The sequence below is a fragment of the Oryx dammah genome, unplaced genomic scaffold (assembly GCF_014754425.2).
Source record: "Oryx dammah isolate SB20612 unplaced genomic scaffold, SCBI_Odam_1.1 HiC_scaffold_8, whole genome shotgun sequence".
Taxonomy (NCBI): Eukaryota; Metazoa; Chordata; class Mammalia; order Artiodactyla; family Bovidae; genus Oryx; species Oryx dammah.
In genome coordinates, this window is record NW_024070192.1 from 404,436 (window position 1) to 428,377 (window position 23,942).

Genomic DNA, 23,942 nt, shown 5'->3' on the forward strand with positions numbered 1-23,942 from the left:
AGGGATGGTCATTGTCTTTATTCGAACACACGGGCTTCCAAACTACAGTTAATGTATCTAACAGAGCATAGCATGCAAACAGAGGTCAGAGGGGGCAGTGTTAGAGCAACGCAGCAGCTTGCACACCCGTCTCGGCCACGACAAACCGAACGTGACCAGACAGCTGAACGGCCTCCGCCCGTCATCAGTAGGTAGGTGCTCACACCGAAGGGAAACCGCGGCCGCCAACCCTGCTTCCTCCACACAGATTTGGGGTCTGATTGACACAGGACGGTTTTCAATTAACAATTTAAACCTGATGTGTCCTTCAACCCTCCCCCCAACAACAGAGCAAAAGCAATGATTTCAAGCGTCTCTGATCGTCTATAAAAGATACTCTGAAAGAGTCTAATAGAGGAGAGACGAGGTGAATTTTTACACTCAGAAGAATCACAGCCTTCATGGATGATTTTGAATAGTCCCCTCAAGAATCACATTTTTCCAGGGAGAGTATCAACAAAAGGCTACCAACAGTCACAGGAATAAAACTCCTGGAGTTAAGCAGAGGCAACAAGGACACAGTTGTTTAATCAGAAAATGCGACGCCATCTTTTGCCTTATTTTAGAAAAACAGATTCTTAGAAAGTAGACTTGATACTGTTTTCTGACAAGCGGGTCCTGTCTGCTCACACGAGAGGTGACACTGATGGGCATTTTGCCGCTTTCTCCGGACATCGGAGCAGTTGTGAGCCGCCTTCTCAGGGAGACCCTGAGAACGGCACAAGCGTGTACACTGCATCACTGAACTTTTCCCGAATAACTGAGACCTGGGGACCCGCGGGACGGGAGACAGAGGGGAGGAAACGCCCCCTCCCAGGCCAAAAGGCGGCTGCAGAGCCTTGAGGAGCAAGAAGAGGGGCCCCAGGGAGCCCCCCGCAATCCTGGAGCCACATCTGTACAGAGAACAGGAAAGCTTCTTTCTCGTGGTCCAGAGTCTTCAGACTTTAGACAGCGGTCCCCACTGTCTATTCCAAGCATCAAGGCCGTCATCCCTCCAGTCACTGTGAGGGGCCACCGCACCCCACTAGCGGGGCCAGTCCTGCAGCAGGAGCGCAGGTCTGGGTGCTCCAGGTGGCCCACCCCAGCTGAGTCCTCCTACAGGCTCCTAGTGATTGGAATCTTATGAAATCATTGGAATCACTGGAATCTTACGAAATCTGATGAACTCATTTTAAAATAAAATGAGTTTTATTTTAAAAACTCATTTTAAAGGAAGAATTGATTTATTAAAGTTCTCTATAAAAAAGTACAAATAGCCCGGTATATTCAGATGTTCTGCTGGAATGAACAAATTAGTTTTTTCCATAAGGTTTCAAAAAGTCTTTGGAGCCTGTGGGCCACAGTGCGGGTTATCATAAGGCTGTTTGATGACTGAGTTGGACACACACAATTATTAACTATCAGCTGATCACACAGATCAGAGGCACTGGGGTCCTCATCTCAGCTTCTAACCCTCCTGAGGGCCCCTGACATTACAGGATTAACAGAATTGTGGCCGTGCCTTTCTCCGTGGCTGCCTTCCCCCATGTGTGACTCGGCTGACTTTTCTAACAGCAGACACAGCATTGCTAGATGGCTGTCTCCGCCCAAACGGGAAATGGTAGGAACGCTGACAGTCACGATATTTCATAAAGTATAACCCAGGTAACTCAAGGAAAAGGTTTTAAAAGACATCTCCCAACACTCCCTGTTAGATTGCAGCGTGGTGACTACCAGCCAGGGGACCCTTTCTCCCCTGCTGCCCGGATCCCAAGAGTCATGTCTGGTTCCCTGCCCGGTGCCTGGCCATGAGGATGTTTCGGGCGCCTGGCGGGGCAACAGACGCAGCTGGCCCTGCGGGGCTTCGAGAAGCAGGAGACGGTGCACCAGACGGCGGTGAGAGGGTGCCTGTCACGGGGCTTCCTTTCCGGGGCTTTAAAACCGGACGGCCCCCACTCTGCCTTCCTGCAGCTCTGAGAAAACACCCCCAGCGACACACTCAGACTTCCGCTGGGTGCCCTGGGCGTGGGGGCGCCTGCGGAGTCCGATGATTTTGCCGTTTCTACCCGCTCCCGCCTCAGGCTGCAGGCCGCCACCACCGAGGAAAGCCGGTGCCCGCCCACCTGCAGGACACTCGGGCCCCACCCAGAGCTGGGAGCCCCTTCACGGGGCGGGGGCTCAGGGGCCGGCCGTGGCCTTCCGGGCGCTCTCAAGCCTCCTGGAGCAGCTACGCCCCGCCAGGGCCCTCCCCCTTCCCAGCTTCCTCCTGCTGCGGGCGTCCGGCAGTCCTTCTGCGCCCAAGCCCACCCTTGCCTGGACCCCTCGGCCCCCTCCCGCGACCTCTCCGGGCCCAGAGCGCAGCCGGGGCCCCCGGCAGACTGTGCTCATCCACCGTGCGCGAATCGCATCAACCTGGGTCCTCGCAGTCTTCCATCCGACCTTCTCAGCCTGGGTCTCCAAAGACCTCTACACCCTCTGATTTTCTCCCAAATTCCTGATAAGAAAGCCTAACACACCTCCCTCCGAGGGCACAGCGGATAGTGACCCTGAGGGACGGTGAGCTCAGCCACGCGGGCGGAAGAGCAGACGCCCGGACCCGGGGATCCCCGCGACCTCCCGGCCCGCTGGCCCGCGAAGACCTCCCGGGAACCCTGCGGGCGGCGCACTCCAGGTGCTTCCTCAAACCAGGCCCCTGTGGGTTTAAACAAGACGCCGAGAGGAGGGGCAACCCCTCCCCGCGGCCCGCAGCCTCGCAGGACCTTCCCGCCCCAGCGGCTGCCTCTGGCAGGAAGGGGACGCGACCTTCTGTTCGATCTCTGGAGCCCCGGGGCCCGGATTCCCCCGGGGCTGCTGCTGCTGCTGCTGCTGCGATACCGACGGGTCCTTCCCGGGTTGCTCGGGGGCCTGACCCCTCGAGGCCTCCTCCTTATTCCAACCCTCTGGCAGCTCCTCCTTGGGCTTTATTTTACCAGACCCCCGTGAAGGGGGTGAATCCACAGAACTTCGGTCCAATCCACTCTGCTAACCATCACCTACATGGTGTGTGCTTTCAACGGAACTATCGTGGGATGCTCAGTTTCTTAAAAAAGCATCAGCTTTGATCCAAATCCGGGGCACAGCCACGCACCGACTCGCCCCACCACGGTGCCCCTTGCTGACCCTGATCTTCCCCGGTTTCCCCCAAGTCTGTTTTCAAGCTCGCAGCCGCTCCCACAGGGCTGGCCCCACACAGGGGTTTCTACATGGTCAGAAAGGATGGAAGCCAGCTGGGATGCGGGGCAAGGTTCCAGAGAAAGAGCAACAACTTGGAAGCGTGTCGGCCACGGGAGGACAGAGCGGCTTCTCCGGCTCAGCGCCTGCTGGGGAGCACGCGGTCCGAGCCGCCGTCCTGGACTGCCCTCCCCTCGCCGGGCACCTGCCTGGGGACCCATCCTGGGGTTGCTCCACTCCAGGGCAGGGTGACCGGCTGTTTCTTGGGTTCTCTCTATACCTGGGTCCCTTTCCATCAGACCAAATGAGGTGTGGGGGAGGACGGGCCAGACCCACACAGACCCCCCATGGGGGCCCACGGTCCAGCAACGGTGGCTGAAGAAGCTCCTCTTTGCTGGTCTAACCTCTTCCCTACCCGGCGCCTCCTCCAATCACAAGTTCCCAGGATGGCGAGGCCTCTTGTCTCTTAAGGCCCCTCAGGGGTGCTGTGTCAGCTGAGAATCAGGGAAGAGCCAGAAGGTAAAAATGAGAAGACACATCACTGGGAGAGACTGGGGACAGCGGGGAACGGAGCACCCCCGTAAGCACTGACAGCCACGTCCTTCGACACGCGCTTCCTGCTGTTGGCGGCCGGCTCCCACGGGTCGTTGCTGTGATGCTGTCTCACAGGTGTGCTCCCAAGACCCGGAGAGAGTGCCCGGCGTCCCGAGAGCGTCTATGGACCGCTCGGGCCTGGCCTCGCCGTCTGCAGGTGCGGAGTGGACGGTGGGTTGTGCCAGGGCCGGCACACCCGTGTCGGGAAGGGCTTCCCGAGTCACTAGCAGCAGCAAGGCTGCAGGACGGAACAGAACAGACAAACCAAGTCTGGCCTGGGACTGCGAGGACGCCACAGCGGCACCCGCAGCCTGGGTCCCCTGGAGCCGGATGGTCCCCACGGCCCCAGGAGGGAGAGTGACGCAGGACCAGGGCACAGATGGTGCTCAGAGGGCAAGGGCGGGGGGTCTCACCTCAACCTTATCTTCCAGAGAAAACTTCTGTTTGCAGGTAGAATTAAATATTTATACACATCTATACCTTACTGATCATGTAAAGTAGCCATTCACTTTCAAAATTAGATCTACTGCAATAAAAAATTAATAAAGCCGCTCTAGTGCCAAGGCAGGGTACACACAGAGCGGGGGTGCGGAAGAGGAAGCTTTGCAAGGGGAAGGAAGCTAAAACTTAACGATAAAAGCAAGTTAGAAACAAGGGCCTTCACAAATATAGCACAGTTGTGTCTTATAAAATTATTATAATACTCTCTATACTTGATACGATTATATCAATATAGATTCACTTGTTATTAAGGTTTATTATAAACATGCAACGTTCACTGCATGATGCATTAGCAAAACATATTAAAATCCTTCCAGCAATAAAGCCTCTTTGAGCTGATACGCATCCAGGTTTTCTGACTCTGCAGCGCCAGGCGCGTCATTCGACACAACACCCTGGGGCACCCAAACTGTTCACCTCAGAAGATGGGGACGGGGGCGCTGGGTCCTGGGGCTGCGGCTGGAGCCACACTGGGTGAGCTGACTGTACATCGTACTCTCATGGACACCGCAACCCATTCAATAAATAAGTACAAAAGGGGTGGGGTGCACGCTTCCACTTCCCGGGCAGCAGGCAGTGAAACAGCGGTGTGTGGACGGGGTTGGCTAACAACACTGTGAGTAGTGGTATGATGGCTGATGGCACCCTGGATCCAGAGTCATCTCTCGGAGACTAAGAATGTCTCTCTCTCTCTCTCTCACACACACACACACACACACACACTGGTCTGTCCTTGATCTGATTTCTTGTGCTCATTGAGCGGATTCCTTAGAAGATTTGGCCTCTTAAAAAGACATGCTAGTAGCAAAACAGTTATCAGCCAAGTAGGGCACAAGATGACAGACGCCCCCAACACCCATCTAGGGGTCTCTTCCTCTCTCTAAACCAGTGACCGCAGTACGGGAACCATGAGCGGGTTACAACCGTCAGCGCCTGGGAGCAGTGAGCTTGCAAACTGGACTAGACTTCTCCCAGCCTCTCGGGTTCTGGGGACAGTGTCCATGAAGGCAGAGGACACAAGCGGCGGGTTTTCTGAAGCCCTCCCAACCCCCGAGTCCTGCCTCGCTCACGCTCTGGGACCCCCATTCTTTTATTCCAAAGACGTGGTGGGTGGAGATGTTTCCGGCCCCCTAGACTGTGTGGTTCATTTGAACATCTCTGATCGGGAAATCTGGATGGTGAAAATCAACAGAGGGTTTGGGAAATACATCAAACAGTACCAAAAAAGGCGGGGGTGGGTGGGCCAGAGTCTGTTTGCTTTCCAGGAAGGGTCAATCCCTCGCCAGATGTCACCTCTACGTCAAGCAGATGCTGCCGTGACGTCATCTTCCGCTGAGCCGCCGCCGCCGAGCGCGGGGACCACCACCCTACAGGTTTCAGGCCTCCACGGGGAACAGGCAGGGCCGAGGCCGTCAAACTCTAGGGTGGAGGTCGCTTCCCACGGCGGGGGCGCGGGCGAGGCTTCCGCGAGGAGTCTCATACCGCGCTCTGCAGGATCGGGTGCACGAACTGGGGGTTGACGTACGAGAAGCCTTCGAAGTCAGACTGGTCGATGTTAGCGATGACCAGCTGGTCGGGCGGCGTCAAGACAGGCTGCCCTCGCGTGAAGAACTTGTCAAAGTTCTCTGCGCCTTTGCCGCACTGTGGGGAGAGAGAGAGGAGACGTCGGTAGGGGTTCCGCCACCGACCCCGGGGGCAGCTCCCCGCGGGGCGGGAAGGGCCTCAGGCCGGGCAGGCGGGACGAGCCCTGGAGGGTTTGCGGCCCGAGCGGCGGGGAGCCGGAGCCAGGCACAGCGATCGCTCACGAGGTCCCTCGCGGGTGAATCGGCCAGCAGCCCGGAACCAGAAGCCAGGCGGGGGCCGGCCGCGCTGAAGGACCCGGTCTCCGGGGTTCCGCCCACACTCCGCCCCGCCCTTGGGAGCCACGAGGACAGACACCACACGCTCAGGGCCACGGGTCACTCTGCCAGCCCGCAGGCCGGGAAGTCAGGGAATGCGCACAGTCACCCCTGACCAGAGAGGCTGGGGGCCTGTCCCACGTTTGGGTCTTTGCAGCTGTATTTGTAAGTTGTGTTATTCTTGTCTTCCAGCTAGGAGGTTCTGAAAACCTCAGACCCTAAATTCATCTTCAGCCAGGACGGGATCAGCATGGAGGCAAGACTGGCCTCTTCCTTCCCAGGCTCAGGGGATGGGGGTACTTCTGCCAACCAGCAGACAGGCGGCCACGGAGCTCACTGTTCGTGGTTCCGGCCGGAGGGCGTGAGGGCCGGTGTCCCGGGAGGCAGAGTGTCTGTCTGTCCCAGACGCCCACCCCTACCCCCTCCCAGGCCCAGCAGGCACTTCATGTGCCGGGGCTGCGGGCAGAGCTGCCCTCCTGGGGGAGGGGGTCTGGGAAACACAGAAGCGTAGGCAGCACTGCTCGGGGGCCTGACCCCCAACTAAGAGGCAGGGGTGTCCTGCGCACACGCCAGTCCCCAGAGGGGCGGCAGGTTGGGGCCCCGGATCTCAGGGCGACTCTGGGGCAGAGTGCTGGGGGTGCCCTGGTGGCCATCTCTCCCCCAGCGGGGACCTCAGGGCGGCACAGAGCGGTCCTGAGGCCGCGGAGCTCCCCCACCTCTCACAGGGCACAGCTGAGACGCGGGGCCACCCCACACTCCACATTCCCAGGGAGCGCAGAGCGCCTTCAGAGTGAAGGCCGGCAGATGCTCACTCCCACATGTGGGGCCCCACCAGGCTCTTCAAGGAAGAAAGGATGGGAATTTTCCGAGACTCAATCAGGGGCCACACTTGATTCATCAGGAAAACCGACCAACAGCAATCAACCTCCAGACACTCTGGGCCCCACGACCGGTCAGGACAGAGAGGCGGTGCGGGTGCGGCGCCAGGAGGTGGCCCCAGCCTGGCGTGAGTGCTGGACGGCTCCCTGGGCAGTCCCGAGCCCAGACTGCCTCTGTGGCCGCAGCAGTGCGTCTGACACCCCGGGAAGGTGGGGGTTCAGGGCTGAAGTGCCCGGCGGTGGCTTCGGGCAGTGCACACGCCCCCCCGAGAATACGGGGAGTGAACACTCGCCTCCCGCGGCTGCCATGAGGTCAAAGGAGCAGCTGGGGGACCCTGAGCTGGCGATGAGGTCCGACACAGACCCAGGATGGGCCCCACACACGCGGGCGTCCGGCAGGGAGCAAGCATGCAGCTAACTCGTGAGGGATGAATGAACTATTAGTGATCCGCCTCCTGCCCCACTCTGGATGGGGCACTCATTCCCCGCTCTGGATTGAACTGCCCGCCTGGTTCTCTGCACGCTCCTGGCCATTTGGTAAAATCATCGATGAGTGAAATGAATTGGGGAGGTCAGGCTGGCAGGAGTGCGACGTCAGGAGGGGGTCACAGGAGGCTTGGGATACGCGCTCCCCTCCTGGAGCCCCACGGAGCTCACAGCCTCTGCATCTGTGCACAGGGCTGCAGGGAAGAGACGGCGTCTGCTCCTCGGACACTCGGCCGGGACCCCGGCCTGGGGGGGGCCAGCGACAATGCACGGCACACACGCTTGTCTCAAGTCTACCCTTCACACCTGAGTGTCCTGGTGACAGAGATTAGACCCACGGGCACCAGCATGGGGATTAGGGTGAGTGTGAGTAGCTCCACAACGCTAAGTTACAGAGCAGAACACCAAACCAAACTGAGCGCAGCGGGAAGGGTGTGGAACGAAGCCGGAGGAAAGGTGGACAGCGCAGCGAGGGGCGGACACTCCCTGCGGGTGGGGACCGTTTGCCAAAGACCAGACATGGCAGCTTCGTCCCGGGGCAGGCCGTGCCTGCATCCCACGCCCTGGCCTGGGGAACCAACCTGCACGGTGGTCCCAGCAGAGGGGGCGGGGGGCACATCGCCTGCAATGGGGCTCAGCTCCCTGACTCTCCATTTAGTTAAGGAGCCGGCGGAAGGAACGAGCGGGTGCCTCCCCGGAGGTCCCGTCTACACCAGAGAGCTGTCTGGCGAGGGGTTGGGACGCCAGGGTCTCTGTGCTTCCTCAGACCAACATGCGGAGGGCGGGGGCTCCGAGCATGGCCCAGGCAGGCGGGAGCACACGCCAGGGTTAGGCAGTGCGGCCAGTTAGTTCATCGCATCACTCAAGGTTCCAAGAGGTGCTCACCGAAGGCCTGGACGCCCACTGAAGCCAGTGCATTTTGGTGCAGAAAGTCTGGAGGGGGAGAACGGACAGAGGAGGGTTCGGAAGAGAGTCAGTGCCCGTGCAGAGGGGCCACAGGGTCACATGAGCCACGTGGGGCAGCCCTGAGGTGGACCTCCTTGTGAAGGTTCCCGCGCGCACGCAGCCTTCTGGAAGCTTACAGAAGCGAGCGAGCAGCAGGCATGGTCCGTGCAGAGGGTGGTCTTACACCCTTCCCTGCGGCTTGACTGCCTCTTCCCACACAGAGTTTGTATTTTAATAAAAATCCAAAAAATGGGCTGCGGCCTCTCTCACCTCCTGCCAGGGTCCCTGGAGACGGGCCCCGAGTCTCTGACAAAATCAAACGTAACTCCTCTCACCTGCTGCAGAGCCTCTTAGGGAAGGCCACTCCAGGTCAGGAGGTGGCTGATTTATGGGTGACTTTGCCCATAAATGGGGCTTCCCTGGTGGCTCAGATGGTAAAGAATCTGCCTGCCATGCAGGAGATGTGGGTTCAGTCCCTGGGTCAGGAAGATCCCCTGGAGAAGAAAATGGCAACCCACTCCAGTATTCTTGCCTGAAGAGGAGCCTGGCGGGCTATGGTCCATGAGGTTGCAAAGAGCTGGACACGACTAAGCGACTCGATGGACGTGAATCTGAGTGAACTCCGGGAGTTGGTGATGGACAGGAAGGCCTGGTGTGCTGCAATTCACGGGGTCGCAAAGAGTCGGACACGACTGAGTGACTGAACTGAACTGAACTGAAGCAACTAACACTTTGCCCGTAAACAGACACACTGAAGGGGCAGGTTCCTGCAGGGTGAGGGCCTGTGTATCTGAGGGCAGAGGTTGCAACTAATTGCGCCCTGTATTCTTTGGCATAAAAACACACATGCCTCCTGGTCTTTCTTTACACTAATAGCCAGCTTTACGGCGTTCGAGGCTGCTTCTCCAAAGAGGGCTGTTGTCCTGAGTAGCATCCTGGGGGACCTTCCTCCAGGCCACGGCCAGTGACCACGGGTCTGCGCTTTCCCCATTGTCTCCACCTCCTCACCCCGCCCTACAGCTCCCTGGGCCTTGCAAGAGAGCTGCTTATTCATATCGATAATTACTTTAAAAGTCTCATTTCTTCACATTTCTCTTTTGAGCAGAATAGCATTTGGGAGCATAATTACCAAGGAATAGGAAGATTTCTTGCCTCCAATTAACCAAGAAGATTCCGTCTTGGCCACGTTCCAGGCTTAAATCAACGTCAGCACATCACCTATGGCAGATCCCAGTCCCCCAAGGCTGGTTAGTGTCCCCGCGCTGTCGGCAACTCTCCCAGAGCCTTGAGCATCTTGACTTTAATTAGCATCATTGCAGCTGGTTCCACGGAAAGGCTGAGAAGGAACTGCCTGCCACTGGGGAGGGCTGATGAGACGCGGCCCAAGGCTCCTGATTCAGCCTCTCCAGTCTTCCTCCTGCCTGGAGGGCAGCTGCTGCTCCCTGTAAGCACCTTCTTAGAGCAAAAGACTACAGCACCGTGAGATGCCCTTGAAAGTGAACGTGCAGTCACTCAGTTGTGTCTGACTCTGCAACCCCCACGGACTGTGGCCCATCAGGCCCCTCTGTCCATGGGATTCTCTAGGCAAGAACACTGGAGTGGGTTGCCATGCCCTCCTCCAGGGGATCTTCCCGACCCAGGAGTTGAAGCTGGGTCTTCTCCATCGCAGGCATTCTTATCGTCTGTGCCACCAGTGAAGTCTGAGACGCCCTTAGTTCTAGGAAACGCACATGGAATAATGCTGGTGTGCGCCTGTGGCTTTCTCTCAGGGGACCCAGAAAATACATGTGTGTGTCCTCAGCTTGCTGCCATCACAGAGACGCAGAGGAAGGGAGACACGGGGAGAGTGGAGGGAGGTCAACACTCAGGGGGTCCCGGGAAAGGGCTTCCGGCAGTCTCTGCAGCTCTTCTGTTAGTTTCCAGTAATGATTATTTCAAAATAAATAAAAAATACTAGAACACGGCGCCAACTTGGATAATAAAACCATCATCACACTGCCTAAACAAACTGGGGACCCTGTGAGATAAAGGGCTTTGCGGCGAATCTGACTGTGTGTCTTATCACCGTCCAGATGAAAGTTCTTTTCTGTTTTCTGTCCCCTTTAGGTAAAATAATAATAGTAATTTCTCAAGAAAGGCCACCTGATACAGACAGCCCTGTTTCTAAAGTTCTCTGCTCCCCTGTCAATCCTGGGTGTATTTCTCAGCATTCACTTTGTAGATTAATTTCTAATCACCATTTCAATGCAGTGGATGCTTCTGGCTGACCCGTGAACTAACTATTCTGCTCCCTGGTGCTGGCAGATAGGATTCAAGAAGAGAAGCACCAATTAACTCTCTGATTAGGATATTCACATCAACTGTTATTTCTCGTAGGCAGGCTGAACAGAAATGTGAACGCTGTTCTCGGGCTTTTTAGTCGCATGAATAATTGTTGTTCAGTCACTCAGTCGTGTCTGACTCTTTGTGACCCCATGGACCGCAGCACACCAGGCTTCCCTGTCCTTCACCATCCCCTGGAGCTTGCTCAAACTCAGGTCCATTGAGTCAGTGAAGCCGTCCAACCATGAATAATAAATCAAGATAAAAGCCTACAAAATGCAAAGTGACACTGAATCAGAGTCTCAGGCTCACGTGTGCTTCTGAGGGCGGCTGTAGGGATGAGGACTCGGGCCTTTCATGTTTTCAGGAAAAACAAACAAAGTGCTTTCCTCCTCCAGGGAGTTCTCCAGGTGCTGGCTAGGCAGGCGGCTGCAGCGTCCTCTCCTGATACCTCGTTGTTTATGGATGTCACCGGAATGTAGCCCAGACCCTCGCATTTCTCATTAGTAACCGGACTCAAGTCCTTTCAGGGGCAGCATCTTCTTTAAACTCAAAAAAGGGACCTTCTTACATGAGATCTTTGGGACACAGCCTCTTTCGATGACTCGGCTTTGTCTTTCAGATCATCAGGCAAAACTGAGGTTCTTGCTTCGTTGTATTTCCTTGAAGAGAAAACTGAAACCAGCTTGGTTTGTACTTTTTTTTTCCATAAAGGAAGCTACGTGGCTGCCTTGTCTCCAGGAGAGAGCACAGCAGCACAGTCTGGTTTTGCTTCTGCTTTGGTTTTTCCAGATAAAGCAGTACACAAGGGACGGCCCGTCTCCTGGAACAGCCTCTCCGCCATCACACAGGGTCTCCCACCTTGGGGGCCGCAGGAGCAGGTGCACCCCTGAGCCTCCAGACTTGCCTCACCCTGTGGGAAATGGCCGTGGCCACTCCTCCCTGCTTTCGTTCACGTGAGACCCGGGACAGAACCCAGGCTGTGCTGTACTGCAGAGCCTGCCCTTAATGCTGCCGAGAGGGCGAGTTCCGTCAGAGCCTCCTGGGAGCCCAGGGCCATCGCGAGGTGCACCGGGCTGTGGGATTCCACATCTTCCAGGCGCGTGGGTACAGCTTCAGGGATGTAGCTTCGGGAGGAAGGAAGACACCTGGAGACCCCGCTCCCCCCAGATGAGCTCCGTGGTGGCCCAGGGATAGAACATCTCAACTCTCGGAAGGACATCAGTGATCCTGGAATAAGCTTTCACCGGAGGGTCCGAAAAAAAGGTTAAAAAATAAAACAAAGATGAGCCTCCCAAGCTTACATGCACAACCTTGATCTCCAGCTGCGCCCTGCAGATAACTGCAGGCACCTGAAGTCTTTGTTAGTATTTACAATAACCATGATTTCACGGGCGGGGCCGGGGGGGGGCAGGTGCTAACAGTCATTCATCCAATCAATCTCAGGGAAGTCGACGCGCCAGCGCTTGGTATAAAAGCAACGAGCGGCCCTCACCAAGACTGACACGCGAGGCCGCCAGGGCTTTAAATGTTGCTCCGAGCAGAGCTGTTGTCAGAGTTGGGAGAGGAGGAGCTGCTGGCAAAAATAACTTTGCCGGATATCTTGTCAGCAGCGAAAGCCAGGGTGGTGCTCCTCGGCTCTCTCTGAAATCACAACACCGCCCACAGGAGAAGCCTCAGCTCTGCACTGTATCTATAAATGCCTCTGACCCTGTCGTTGGCTCTGGACGAGGGAACCACGTCGCAGGGTAATGTCGGGGCCGCCGTGTTCCCTCTGCGGCCGCACGTCCGGCTGCCTCAACAGCACCGGGCCTACGGAGCTTCCAGCGGGTGGAATCGGCGCTGCTGGGGCTGTTCCCGGTGCGGCAGGGCCCGTCCCCTGAGGCAAGGCCTTGCCCTGCAGCCCGCGGGCGCCTGCTGTCGGGATGACTTCCCGACCGGGCCCCTCCCCGCTGACGCTCTTCGGCTTTGGGACAGAAAGTCCACTGTCCTGCCCTCCTGCTGCAGCCCGCGCGTGGTGCTGCCTTCCGCCCTTCTACAGCCCGTCGGGCCGCGTCCTCTTCTGCGTCCACACGTGCCGGCGCCCCCGACCAGGCGCTCCCAGCAGCAGGCCCCTCCCCCCCCGGCCCTCCCGCCCCAGGCCCCGCCCCTGCAGGTCTGGGGCTCGGCTCCAGGATTCCTGCCTCTGTCCTGAGCTCGGGGCTGTTTCTTCACAATCAGGGGCAGCTGATCCACCCCCCTTATTAGTACCGTAACCCATGCTTGGTTAAACGCCAGCCGGGCAGCAGCAAGGCTCCAGGAATAAAGAAGTAAACACACCCTGATCATGGCTCAACTGCCTGACTCCAGTCCCGGGGGTTCTGTGGGCCTGGGGAGCGACCTGCCTTCTCCGCTACCAGAGCAAGGACCCCACGTTTGCCCACGTCTGAGTTCGGGGCCACCGTAGCCACGAGTGGGAGGCTGTGCCAAGAAATGATTTCTTCTGAAGATGAAGTTAGAACAGAGAGAAGACGACGACGGATATTCTGGTTGACTTGGCTGCATGGAGCGTGACTGACAAGTAACTGCACTTTGCTCAACACGCAAATCAGGGTCAGCCCGTGTCTCTACGTTGTTGCTGCACAGAAACTAAGCTGTGAGTGGGATGCTACTGCGGGCTTCCCAAGTGGCTCCAGTGGTAAAGAACCTGCCGCCAGAGCAGGAGGCGGGTTCCATCCCCGGGTCGGGAAGATCCTCTGGAGGAGAGCATGGCACCCCACTCTAGTATTCTGGCCTGGAGAATCCCATGGACAGAGGAGCCTGGTGGGCTGCAGTCCATGGCGTTGCAGAGTCAGACACGACGGAAGCAACTTAGGACACGTGCACAGGATACTGTTGTATCAGTCAGTTCAGTTGCTCAGTCGCGTCCGAATCTTTTTGACCCCATGGACTGCAGCACACCAGGCTTCCCTGTCAATCACCAACTCCCGAGGCTCACCCCCACTCATGTCCATTGAGTCAGTGACGCCATCCAACCATCTCATCCTCTGTTATCCCCTTCTCTTCCCGCCTTCAATCTTTCTCAGCATCAAGGTCTTTTCCAGTGAGTCAGTTCTTCGCATCAGGTGGCCAAAGTATTGGAGTTTAAGCTTCAGCATCAGTCCTTCCAATGAATATTCAGGACTGATTTCCTTTAGGATGGACTGGTTGGGTCTCCTTGCAGCCCAAGGGACTCACAAGAGTCTCCTCCAACACCACAGTCCAAAAGCATCAATTCTTTGGTGCTCTGCTTTCTCTCTGTTCCCACTCTCACATCCATACATGACCACTGGAAAAACCACAGCTTTGACTAGACGGACCTTTCTTGGCAAAGTCGTGTCTCTGTTCCTAATACGCTGTCTGGGTTGTGTTCTGTCGTATAGCTCTCATCTTTAACTGAAGCCTAAATAGGTGTGAAAGGGAGAGAGAACATTCCTGACAGGACACTCCACTGAGCCCGCCTGCAGCACCCTCCCTCACTGTCTTCATCCAACGCCCTCCTGCACCAGGTTCTGCAGCCTGGGGGTGGGATTCCACTCCCACGGGGGCTTCCTGACTCAGAGCCGGGACCAGCTACAGAAAAGCCGGGTGGCAGAGACACAGGGCCCTACTTGAAATGATGACTCAGGAGGGAGTCAACTGACCCGATTAATTTCAGCTTTTCTTTAGTTGGTGCTAAAAATATCCTGGAAAAAAAAAATCAGTGGGCTCACCAGCAGCAGTTTTATTCTTGGAGGAGAGGACACATAAGCAGATTGAATGAGAAAGCTGCTGCTCTAAGAAAGCCACAAGCCCCCCAGGGCTACCTCAGCGCCCCGGGAGGGTCCCCGGGCAGGCTCAGGCAGCCCCTGTTGGAGGAGACAGATTCAGGCCGAACTAGCCCCGTGGACGCTCCTGACGCTGCCTGTTAGCATGGCTGCTCCCCAGCGCTCTGGGAGGCCCCCCTCCCGACTGAGATGGGTGTGAAGATGCAGCCACTTGCAAAGGGGAAAGGTCCCGGGGCCAGAACACCGGAGCCGCGTCCTGGTTCCACCACCTAGCCACGTGTGTCCTCGAGCAAGTGAGTCCGCCTCTCTGTGCCTCAGTGTTCTCAACTGTAAACTGGGGACCACAGTCGCCACCTCCCAGGTTGTTGTGAGGGTTAAACGAGCAAATTTGTAATCAGAACAGGCCCGGGGGAGGTCATACGGGAAGAATGGAAGCCGAGACGCCGTGCTGGAGACGGGCGGACTCGGTCCTTGGGGCGGGGGCCTGGCCAGCGTGCGGACTGTGCCCAGGCCCGCCGGTGGGCCGGCTGAGGCCTCCTTATGCTTTAGAGAGCTGCAGACCGTCCAGGGGTCCTGCCCTGGTTCTCACATCGTGTGGGGGGAGCTCTGCTGCCTATGGAGGGCACGGGGGCCACACGACTGAGGCCCGCTGGAAACTGCAGAGGCTGGGGGGTCACCAGCCCCCTCCCTCCAGAAGAAAGCCCCAAATCCCCAGGAAGAAGGGCCGGGCACCGACTCACCACTTTCGGCTTGAAGGGTGGCTGGATCTCACGGTTCTCCAGCTTCTCCCAGTCGATCCTCCGGAAGAAGGCGTGCTCCCGCACATCCCGCTCGCCCTCGGGCCCGCAGCCCAGCCGCTTCCCGGGGTGCTTGGTCATCAGCTAGAGGCGGGGGAGAAAGGGGCTCTCACATGGGACAGGGCAACGCGGGGGCTGCCGTGCACAGTCCTGGACTGTGTACAGAAGCCCGCAGATAGCCGAGCGGGAGCGCTCTTGCCAAAAAGATAAAAAGGGTGATGTGAGGTGATGGATGAGTGAAGTCAGCTGTGGGAGCCCTTTCACACTGTGCGTCTAGGTCAGACCATCACACTTAGGCCTGAAATACATGCCATTTTTCTCAAGTACAACCAGTACAACTGAAAAGAGAGAGGAACAAACAGATCCACCGGAACACCACCAGGGTGGGTGGGAAGGCGGCTGACGCCAGCGCCCGCCCTCTGGCTGCTCTGCACCCAGATCGAGAGCCCCTGTGCCGCAACTAAGAGCCAGCCCAGCCAAATAACAAGCTTGTTAAAGGCACAGTCACTACACCTGGTGTGTGCTAGAAGTGGCACAGGCCAGCATCACACGCCTGCTTGCTGACTGGACCCAAATGCTCTGAACCAAGACTCGTGGTTCGCAAAAGCACACGCTGTCACAAGAAAGGCGCCACCTGAAACCTGGGGGCGTGGGCGTGTGGCCCCCGGATGCCTCTGAGGCGTGCCAGGAGGCATCTCCGGCCTGTGACTCACCCCTTTGCAGATGGACACGGCCTCCTTGGACAGGGACTTGGGGTACGAGACGTTGTGCTCCATGATGGACTGGAACAGCTCATCCTCGTCCTCGCCGTCGAATGGAGGCTGGTGCGGGGGAAGCGGGGGAGGGGCGACTTAGGCTGAGAGGCAGCGCCAGGGAAGCGCCGGCTCCTTGCCCGGGCAGGCTGCACACCTCGCGGGCTGATCACTTTTAATTAGGTTGGTGGTTGAGTGTGTTTTCCATTTTTTCCTCTGCCTCTTTAATTATCTTGCCCTGGGCAACCCCAAAAACCTTTAGGGAAAATGCTGTTGAGTAATGCTTCTAACGATTTGCAAATAAATTATAATTAATCCATTAACCTGTTCTTAATCTCTCCTGCTTCTCTTAGGCCCATACCATCTCCGTCCTTTGTCGAGCCGATTTTCTTGAAGAGCTCTCTAGTCTTTCTCATTCTATTGTTTTCCTCTATTTCTTTGCATCATTCGCTTACACAGGCTTTCTTATCTCTCCTTGGTATTCTTTGGAACTGGGTATATCTTTCCCTTTCTCCTCTGCCTTTCAGTTCTCCTCTTTTCTCAGCTATCTGTAAGGCCTGGGATGGACTGAGGGCAGGAGAAGGAGAGGACAGAGGATGAGAAGGTTGGACGGCATCACCGACTCCATGGACATGAGTCTGAGTGTTTAGAAGCCACTGGTTGTGGGAATCTTCGAGTCTGAGACCTCGGGGGCTAGCCCAGGAGGAGCTCTCCGGGGAGGGCACCCCAGGAGGCCTGGGGATGGAGGGGGGACAGGACGGCAGAGGGGGTGGCAGGGTGACCTGGCCACAGGCCTGAGTGGGGACCGTCTCCCTCGGCCAGTGATGACCAGCCCATCTCTCCTGTAACGGGCGCCCTTGGAAACGGATCCCGACGCGTCAGCCCAGCCTCGCAGCTGCCACATGCAAGTGTGAATCAGGGAAGCGCCCTTGCTGTCTGGACTTGAGTCGGGTCGTTCACGGGGATCAAGGAGGGGAACTAAGCTTTCTGTGGCTTCGTGAACAGACGCCTCCCACAGGGTTTACAATCCAGCCAGTTTTACTGTCAAAGTTTCAAAGGGGAAACTAGCTGCTGCTGCGGCTAAGTCGCTCAGTCGTGTCCGACTCTGTGCGACCCCACAGACGGCAGCCCACTAGGTTCCCCCGTCCCTGGGAGTCTCCGGGCAAGAGCGCTGGAGTGGGCTGCCATTGCCTTCTCCGGAAGTTAGCTGGATGGAGGCAAAATTGAGCTTTACCAGCTGCTGTCTCGCTGACAATGCTGCTGTGGAACTGGCTTTTCTGTGTTTACCAACTGAGGTATTTAATCTTAAAAAGAATGTTTCCTTGAGGGGAGAAAACCTAAATAAATAATACACAAGCCCCTTTCTTAATACCAAGTGTTAACATCACTGAGAAATACTGACCCAATATAGGTAGAACTTCTTATTTCTTAATACTTAAAAGACTGTTTTCATGTCTCTGAGATGTATGACGCAATTAAAGCAGGAGAGGCCACGGGCGGGGGGTGGGGTCTCCCAGCCTAGCGGGAAGCCAGTGGTTGCCTGACCCCCAGGCCCTGGGCCAGGCGCCCTCCCCGCTCTGCCCTAGGGTCCTCCTCACGCCACTCCAGCCACCCGAGCGGCGTCCTGCCGTCTCTCCAGCGTCAGCGAACGCCCGCGCCCCAGGGCCTCCGCTTGCTGTCGTCCAGCCTGGAATGCTCGTGGACACCCATCCCTTCCTCGCAGTCCTAACTTCATCTCCTCTGTTAGGTCCTCCTGGCCACCCGAGCTGACGTTCCAGCCTTCCCTCCTCCACGCCTGTATGTTCCTCTCCTGGTTTGCTACCCTTCTTCTGAATTTATTGCTATTACAGTCAACCAACCGCAGATCGAAAGTGAAACAGAAGTCCAAAACATTTTAAAAAGCAAAACCCAGGATTCCCTGGCCATCCCGTGGCTAGGACGTGCCTTCACCACCAGCGCCCGGGTTTGATCCCTGCTGGGACACTAATATCCCACAAGCCATGCAGGATGGCCAAAAATAAATGAATACAGGAAAAGGAAAACTTGAATTTGCCACACACCGGCAGACACTTAGAGAGCACTGACGCTGTATTTACAGCCACGTACGTAGTCGGGTGTACTGAGTAAAACAGAGGGACGCGCCCCGCCTGTGCAGATACTGTGCTGTCTACACCAGGACTCGCGGCTCCAGGACCCGGCGGTCTGCGGGGTCGGGGAGCCAGTCACCCCAGGACCCAGCGGTCTGCGGGGTCGGGGAGCCAGTCCCCCCCAGGAACCCGGCGGTCTGCAGGGTCCGGGAGCCCGTCCCCCTAGGAACCCGGCGGTCTGCGGGGTCCGGGAACCAGTCTCCCCCAGGATCCCGGCGGTCTGCAGGGTCCGGGAACCAGTCCCCCCCAGGAACCCGGCGGTCTGCAGGGTCCGGGAACCAGTCCCCCCCAGGAACCCGGCGGTCTGCGGGGTCCGGGAACCAGTCCCCCCCAGGAACCCGGCGGTCTGCGGGGTCCAGGAACCAGTCCCCCCCAGGAACCCGGCGGTCTGCAGGGTCCGGGAACCAGTCCCCCCACCCCAGGAACCCGGCGGTCTGCGGGGTCCGGGAACCAGTCCCTGCCAACGCTGAGCAGCGAACGCTCCTCATCTACGGTCTCTCTCTAGACTGCAGGGTCTAGAGGATCAGGTCTGTGTGCTGCTCAGAACCTTCACCAGCCACACTCAATACATCCGCACTGAAGGGGTAATAAGTGAGTTGATGGAGGTGACTTGTCAGAAAGGGTGACTCTTTCCCAAGAACAAAGATTTAGAGACTTATTTGGAGGTATTTATTTACATTTTCTCCTACGAAGGCTCTTAGCTACGGAGGGCAAACTCCTCGGCACACTTGGAGGCTGATGGGAAAGAGAAAATCGCTCAGTCGTGTCTGACTCTGTGACCCTGTGGACTATAGAGTCCATGGAATTCTCCAGGCCAGACTACTGGTGGGAAGGCTTTCCCTTCTCCAGGGGATCTTCCCAACCCAGGGATCGAACCCAGGAGGGATTCTTTACCAGCTGAGCCACCCGGGAAGCCCCTAGAGAACTGAGAGGTCACCGGAAGCTGCCCGGGACAGCACCATTGGTAGAAACGGCTGAGACGTGCCTGGGGCTCCCCAGCCCCGCAGCCGCCCGCCGAGCTCGTGGCCGGCCCTCTGCCAGCCCTCTGCCTCTCGGGCCCGTGGCCAGCACAGCACAGGCAGGAGGGACGCGTGTGGGCTCCAGGCTGGCCCCTCAACGCTCTGTCCCCCTCTCTCCACCGGCCAGTTGAGTAAGGAGGAGGCAGCGGTGGAACCTGAGGCCCTAGACGGTGGAGCCCCAGCCGGGAGCAGCGTGGTCCGCGGACGACCGCGGGCTGAGCTCCCCGCCCACAGGCCTGCCCCGAGACCCCGAGACGGATGTGCCCCTGTTGCTGCTAACCCACTGAGGCTTGGGGGGGTCGTCTGCCAACGGTGGCTCATGTCCTGAGCCTAGTGACATGGACAGGAAGCCACACCTTAGAAAGAAGGACTCGGGCAGCGGCGCCCTTGGTGATCTGACCTGGGTCACACGGGCAAGAGGAGCCTAGTCTTCCTTTTCTCAACTGGAGGTTCGGCCTCGCTGACTTCTATGAAAAGTACAATGAACTGCCCAGGGAGAGATAAGGGCAGATGGAGAAGCTATTGAAACACCTCTTCAGGTTTAACTAACATCTTCCTTCGACGATGACTGTCTCGGCACACGCAGCAGCTGGTGGTTTCTGGAGAACCACACGCCTCACCCCGGCCCCGGCTGAGACATGGAAGCGCAGCAGGCAGCTGCCGTCCGCACCGTGCGGGGGCTTTAGCGGGTGACGAGAAAGCTGCAGCATCTGCACCCCGCCAATGGGGCTTCCACGATCAGAAGAAGAGCTTGGCACCAGTTCTCCCACTCTCGCCAGGACCAGGGAAGTCCGACCGGAATCGGCCATGTCCCACGACCTTGGCCTGACAGACCTGCAGCCGTCACGCCACATGGCCGCACACGAGCGTGAAAACGCGAAACTCACCTGCCCGGCCAACATCTCGTACAACAGGACGCCATAGGCCCACCAGTCCACGGACTTCCCATACGGCTGATAGGCAATTATCTGTGGGAAGACAAACACATCGACTGCATTCAGTGAGCGAACAGGGAAGGCAAGCGTGCAGGCCTTTACACTCTGTTCTCCACACGAGGTGGCGACGGTGCTTGTCGCCACCAGGGATTATAGAAAGAGGGACTTGGGCAGCGGCGCCCTTGGTGATCTGACCTGGGTCACACAGGCAAGAGGAGCCTAGTCTTCCTTTTCTCAACTGGAGGTTCGGCCTCGCTGACTTCTATGAAAAGTACAATGAACTGCCCAGGGAGAGACAAGGGCAAGTGTACAAGCTGGACCTTGTCTGAATCTTGATTCAAACCAACTGTAAAAAGAAGTTAGTAAAACTAAAATACAGTCTTGAGGTTGGATGATGTTAGAGGATTGTTCCCTGGCGTACAAGGTCTGAGGGGTTAGTTACAAAGTGTCCTTCAGTTAGAAGTGAGAAGTATGCAAGGCCCATGTGCCTCAGAGATGTGTCTGTGGGTGTAACATGACACGTGACATCTTAGATTTGGTTTAAATACTTGAGTAAAATGAAACGACTGGCTGCAGCTGGTGATGGGCCCAGAGACCTTGTCCCCTGCTCGCCCCTCTACCCCCTGGAGACTCTCAGATATGCAGGCTTTTCATGTTTGTACTTTCTGAGTTTTCAGACAAGAACAGTCTTTAAGAGAAACGAAGGACTCTCTGCAGGTCCCTCTGGCTCTCCTTGTCTTGCCGAGGAAACGAGCTCTGAAGCTACCACATCCGAACATGCGCCCCGTTCCCACCCACACGGAGCCAGGAACACGTCCTCCTCACGCTCTAGGCCCCGTGCCCCACCCTGGGAAAGGGGGTAGTACTGACTCGGATTTCTAAGAGACGCTGCCTCACAGGTAGGCTGCGGGCCTGAGCACACACGTTGCTGACCGTGGTGGCGCCCCAGGAGTTGGGTGGAGGGTTCCGACAGGTGCTCAGTACAACCACCTGCAGCTCTGCAGACAAACTGGACTCTGGGATGCCCTAGGGGACTCTGGGATGCCCTAGGGGACCCTGGGATGCCCTAGGGGACTCTGGGGTGCCTTAGCAGACGCCGGGGTGTCCTGGTGGACTCTGGCGTACCCTAGGCTATGTTTCCCTACGTCTAAGCGATGCCCTGGGACATCAGCTAACTTCCTGTATGTCTGTCCACCCTGTTCTTTTAACGAGTTACTACTTCTCGCTGGGGCATGAGGAGGATGTGTTCCTGGCTCCGTGTGGGTGGGAACGGGGCGCATGTTCAGATGTGGTAGCTTCAGAGCTCGTTTCCTCGGCAAGACAAGGAGAGCCAGAGGGACCTGCAGAGAGCCCTCAGTTTCTCTTGAAGACTGTTCTTGTCTGAAAACTCAGAAAGTACAAACATGAAAAGCACAAAAAACCCTACCAAAATGTGTCCCTAGTTTATTCCCTAATGACATGAAATGCTGGAGTCCTGCCAGTCCCCGACGGCCTGGCCTGAGCGAGTAGAGAAACCACAGATCCTGTCTGGGGGAGGAGGGCTCACTCGCCCAGCTCCTCGTGTGTCAGACGCCCTGCACACTGTGTGTGGCCCAGGGAGCCAGCAACGACTGCTACTCTCAGACTTTAGGGGACAGAACGAGATGCACGACGCCCATGAAACTTGCCCGAAACCAAGTAAATAATAAGTTGCGCTCTGAATATTGACATATTTGTCTTAAAACTACAATTTATGGCTTTCAAATACATGGAACCACTCACACTGGGATTAATAAAATATGAATCAAAGGGCTCTGAGGATTAGTTTAACAAGATTCAAAATCATCATTCCAGTTGTTGTAACTATATTTCAAAAGCCCTTGAGTAAAATTTGTTCTTGTAACTATATTAAAGCAAGGCCCTGCAATCTGTTCTCATTAATCAGTGTTTTAGTGTTTTTTTTTTTAAGAATTTTTAATAGAAGGGTAGTTGATTTACAGTATCGTGTTAGCTTCCGGTATAAAGCAAAGTGATTCTGTTACATATTTATGCATGCGTTTGTGCTAAGTCACTTCAGGCGTGTCCGACTCTTCCGTGACCCCGTGGACGGTAGCCCACCAGGTTCCTCTGTCCATGGGATTCTCCAGGCAAGAATACTGGAGTCGGTTGCTATGCCTTCCTCCGGGGATCTTCCTGACCCAGAGATCAAACGGCGGGTTTTTAACCATCTGAGCCACCAGGGAAGACTACACACACAGACACACACACACAGACAGACACACACACAGACACACACACACACAGACACACACACACACAGAGACACACACACACACACAGATATACACACACAGACACACACAGACACACACACACATAGACACACACATACACAGACACACACACAGATACACACACACACACAGACACCCACGTATATATGTTTTTAAAAATTCTTTTCCATGTAGGTTATTATAGGATGTTGAATATAGCTCTCTTAGCTGTATAGGAAAACTGCTGTTTATCTATTTCAGTTTTTGTTTATTTTGAACACAGGCTGTGCGGAGGCCCCATGCTGCTGTGTGACCCACGAGGCTGAAGTGCGGCCTGGGTAGGGAACCAGCTTTACCTTGGACTCCACTTCCACACACATCCGAGCATCTCACCATCCAGGCCCGCCTGCTCGGGGGCTGGAAGGTGCCCCCGAGTTCGGGTAATTGTCAGAAGTCCAGGGTGCGGAACTCTGACTCTGGCCAGAATGATCCACACACCCTAAAGGCCACTTGAAGCTTTCAATGCTGTCTGTTCCGACTCTTGTATTGACTTGCTCCTTGCGGTCCATGTCCACAGTTAAGCTCTCCTGACTGGTACTGAGAACCCCGCTGTGTCCTCTGAGGCGACGGCCTTGGTCAGCCCCTGGAGCTGGCCAGCCAGCCCTGCTCGGAGCGCCTGAGGCCACTCTGAACCCCACAGCACCTGTGGGTGTTAGTAACAGGACGGCCTTAGGGGTTAGCGGGAGCATTTCCTCCTGGGGACCCTGAGAATCCATCACGCCGGCTTTGCCCTGGATGGGATGAGACGGCTCTAAGATCTGAGTGGCCAGAGAGGTGGTGACCTCAGCGCCACACACCCTCATTTAGCAAGAAGCAGACTTTGCCCCCAGTGAGCTGCTATTAACAAACACCTCCACCTCTCTGCAAAGGAGAACCTGCTAGAGATGGAGCCCGCAAAAGAGCCGAGCACCCAGAAGCACAGGCCTCGGGCGCCGGTCCCCAGCCCCGTGAGCGGGGAGACCCGCACTGCCCCGCCGAGCAGCCGCTCAGCCACGTGCGGCTCCGAGCCTCTGAGAAGCAGTGGTGAAACGGAGATGCGCCTCTGGGTGCAAAACCCCCAAATGCAGAATAGCCCGTGGAGAATTGTTCACTTTGGATATACTGGGTTCAGTAAGATAGATTAGAACTAACTTCCCCTCTTTCTTTTTTCAGACACATGGCTGCTTGAAGGCAGTTCTGGGTTGCATTTTATTCCATCTGGCAGGGCTGGTCCAGACTGTCTGAATCCGACCGGCTCCCACCATCCAGTCCGGTGCCCCTGCTCCCACCCACCCAGGAAGCCAGCTCTGGGCCAAGGCCGTTGCTCAGGGACCACAGCGTGGACAGGAGGCTGCCTTGGGTCT

At 56.7% G+C, this 23,942-nt stretch overlaps 1 protein-coding gene and 1 long non-coding RNA gene across 3 annotated transcripts in view; one reads left to right on the forward strand and one right to left on the reverse strand.

Annotated features, from left to right (window-relative positions):
• The first annotated feature begins 6 nt into the window (after positions 1-6).
• LOC120866590 lies at positions 7-5,550 on the forward strand. The gene is made up of 2 exons (XR_005721708.1): positions 7-1,548; positions 1,612-5,550. It is a non-coding gene; the product is annotated as an uncharacterized LOC120866590 (long non-coding RNA).
• The window catches only part of PRKCA (protein kinase C alpha), a 287,239-nt gene continuing 268,374 nt past the window's right edge, over positions 5,078-23,942 (reverse strand). The window contains exons 13-17 of one of the 2 annotated variants that reach the window (XM_040244389.1): positions 20,240-20,320; positions 16,148-16,255; positions 15,378-15,518; positions 8,471-8,518; positions 5,396-5,964 (exon numbers count right to left, since the gene is read on the reverse strand). In XM_040244389.1, coding sequence (XP_040100323.1) covers positions 5,800-5,964; positions 8,471-8,518; positions 15,378-15,518; positions 16,148-16,255; positions 20,240-20,320 — 543 coding nt within the window. In that variant the 3' untranslated portion in view covers positions 5,396-5,799. Of the gene's footprint in view, positions 5,965-8,470; positions 8,519-15,377; positions 15,519-16,147; positions 16,256-20,239; positions 20,321-23,942 lie in introns of both variants that reach the window. The other variant, XM_040244390.1, reaches the window with a different exon arrangement.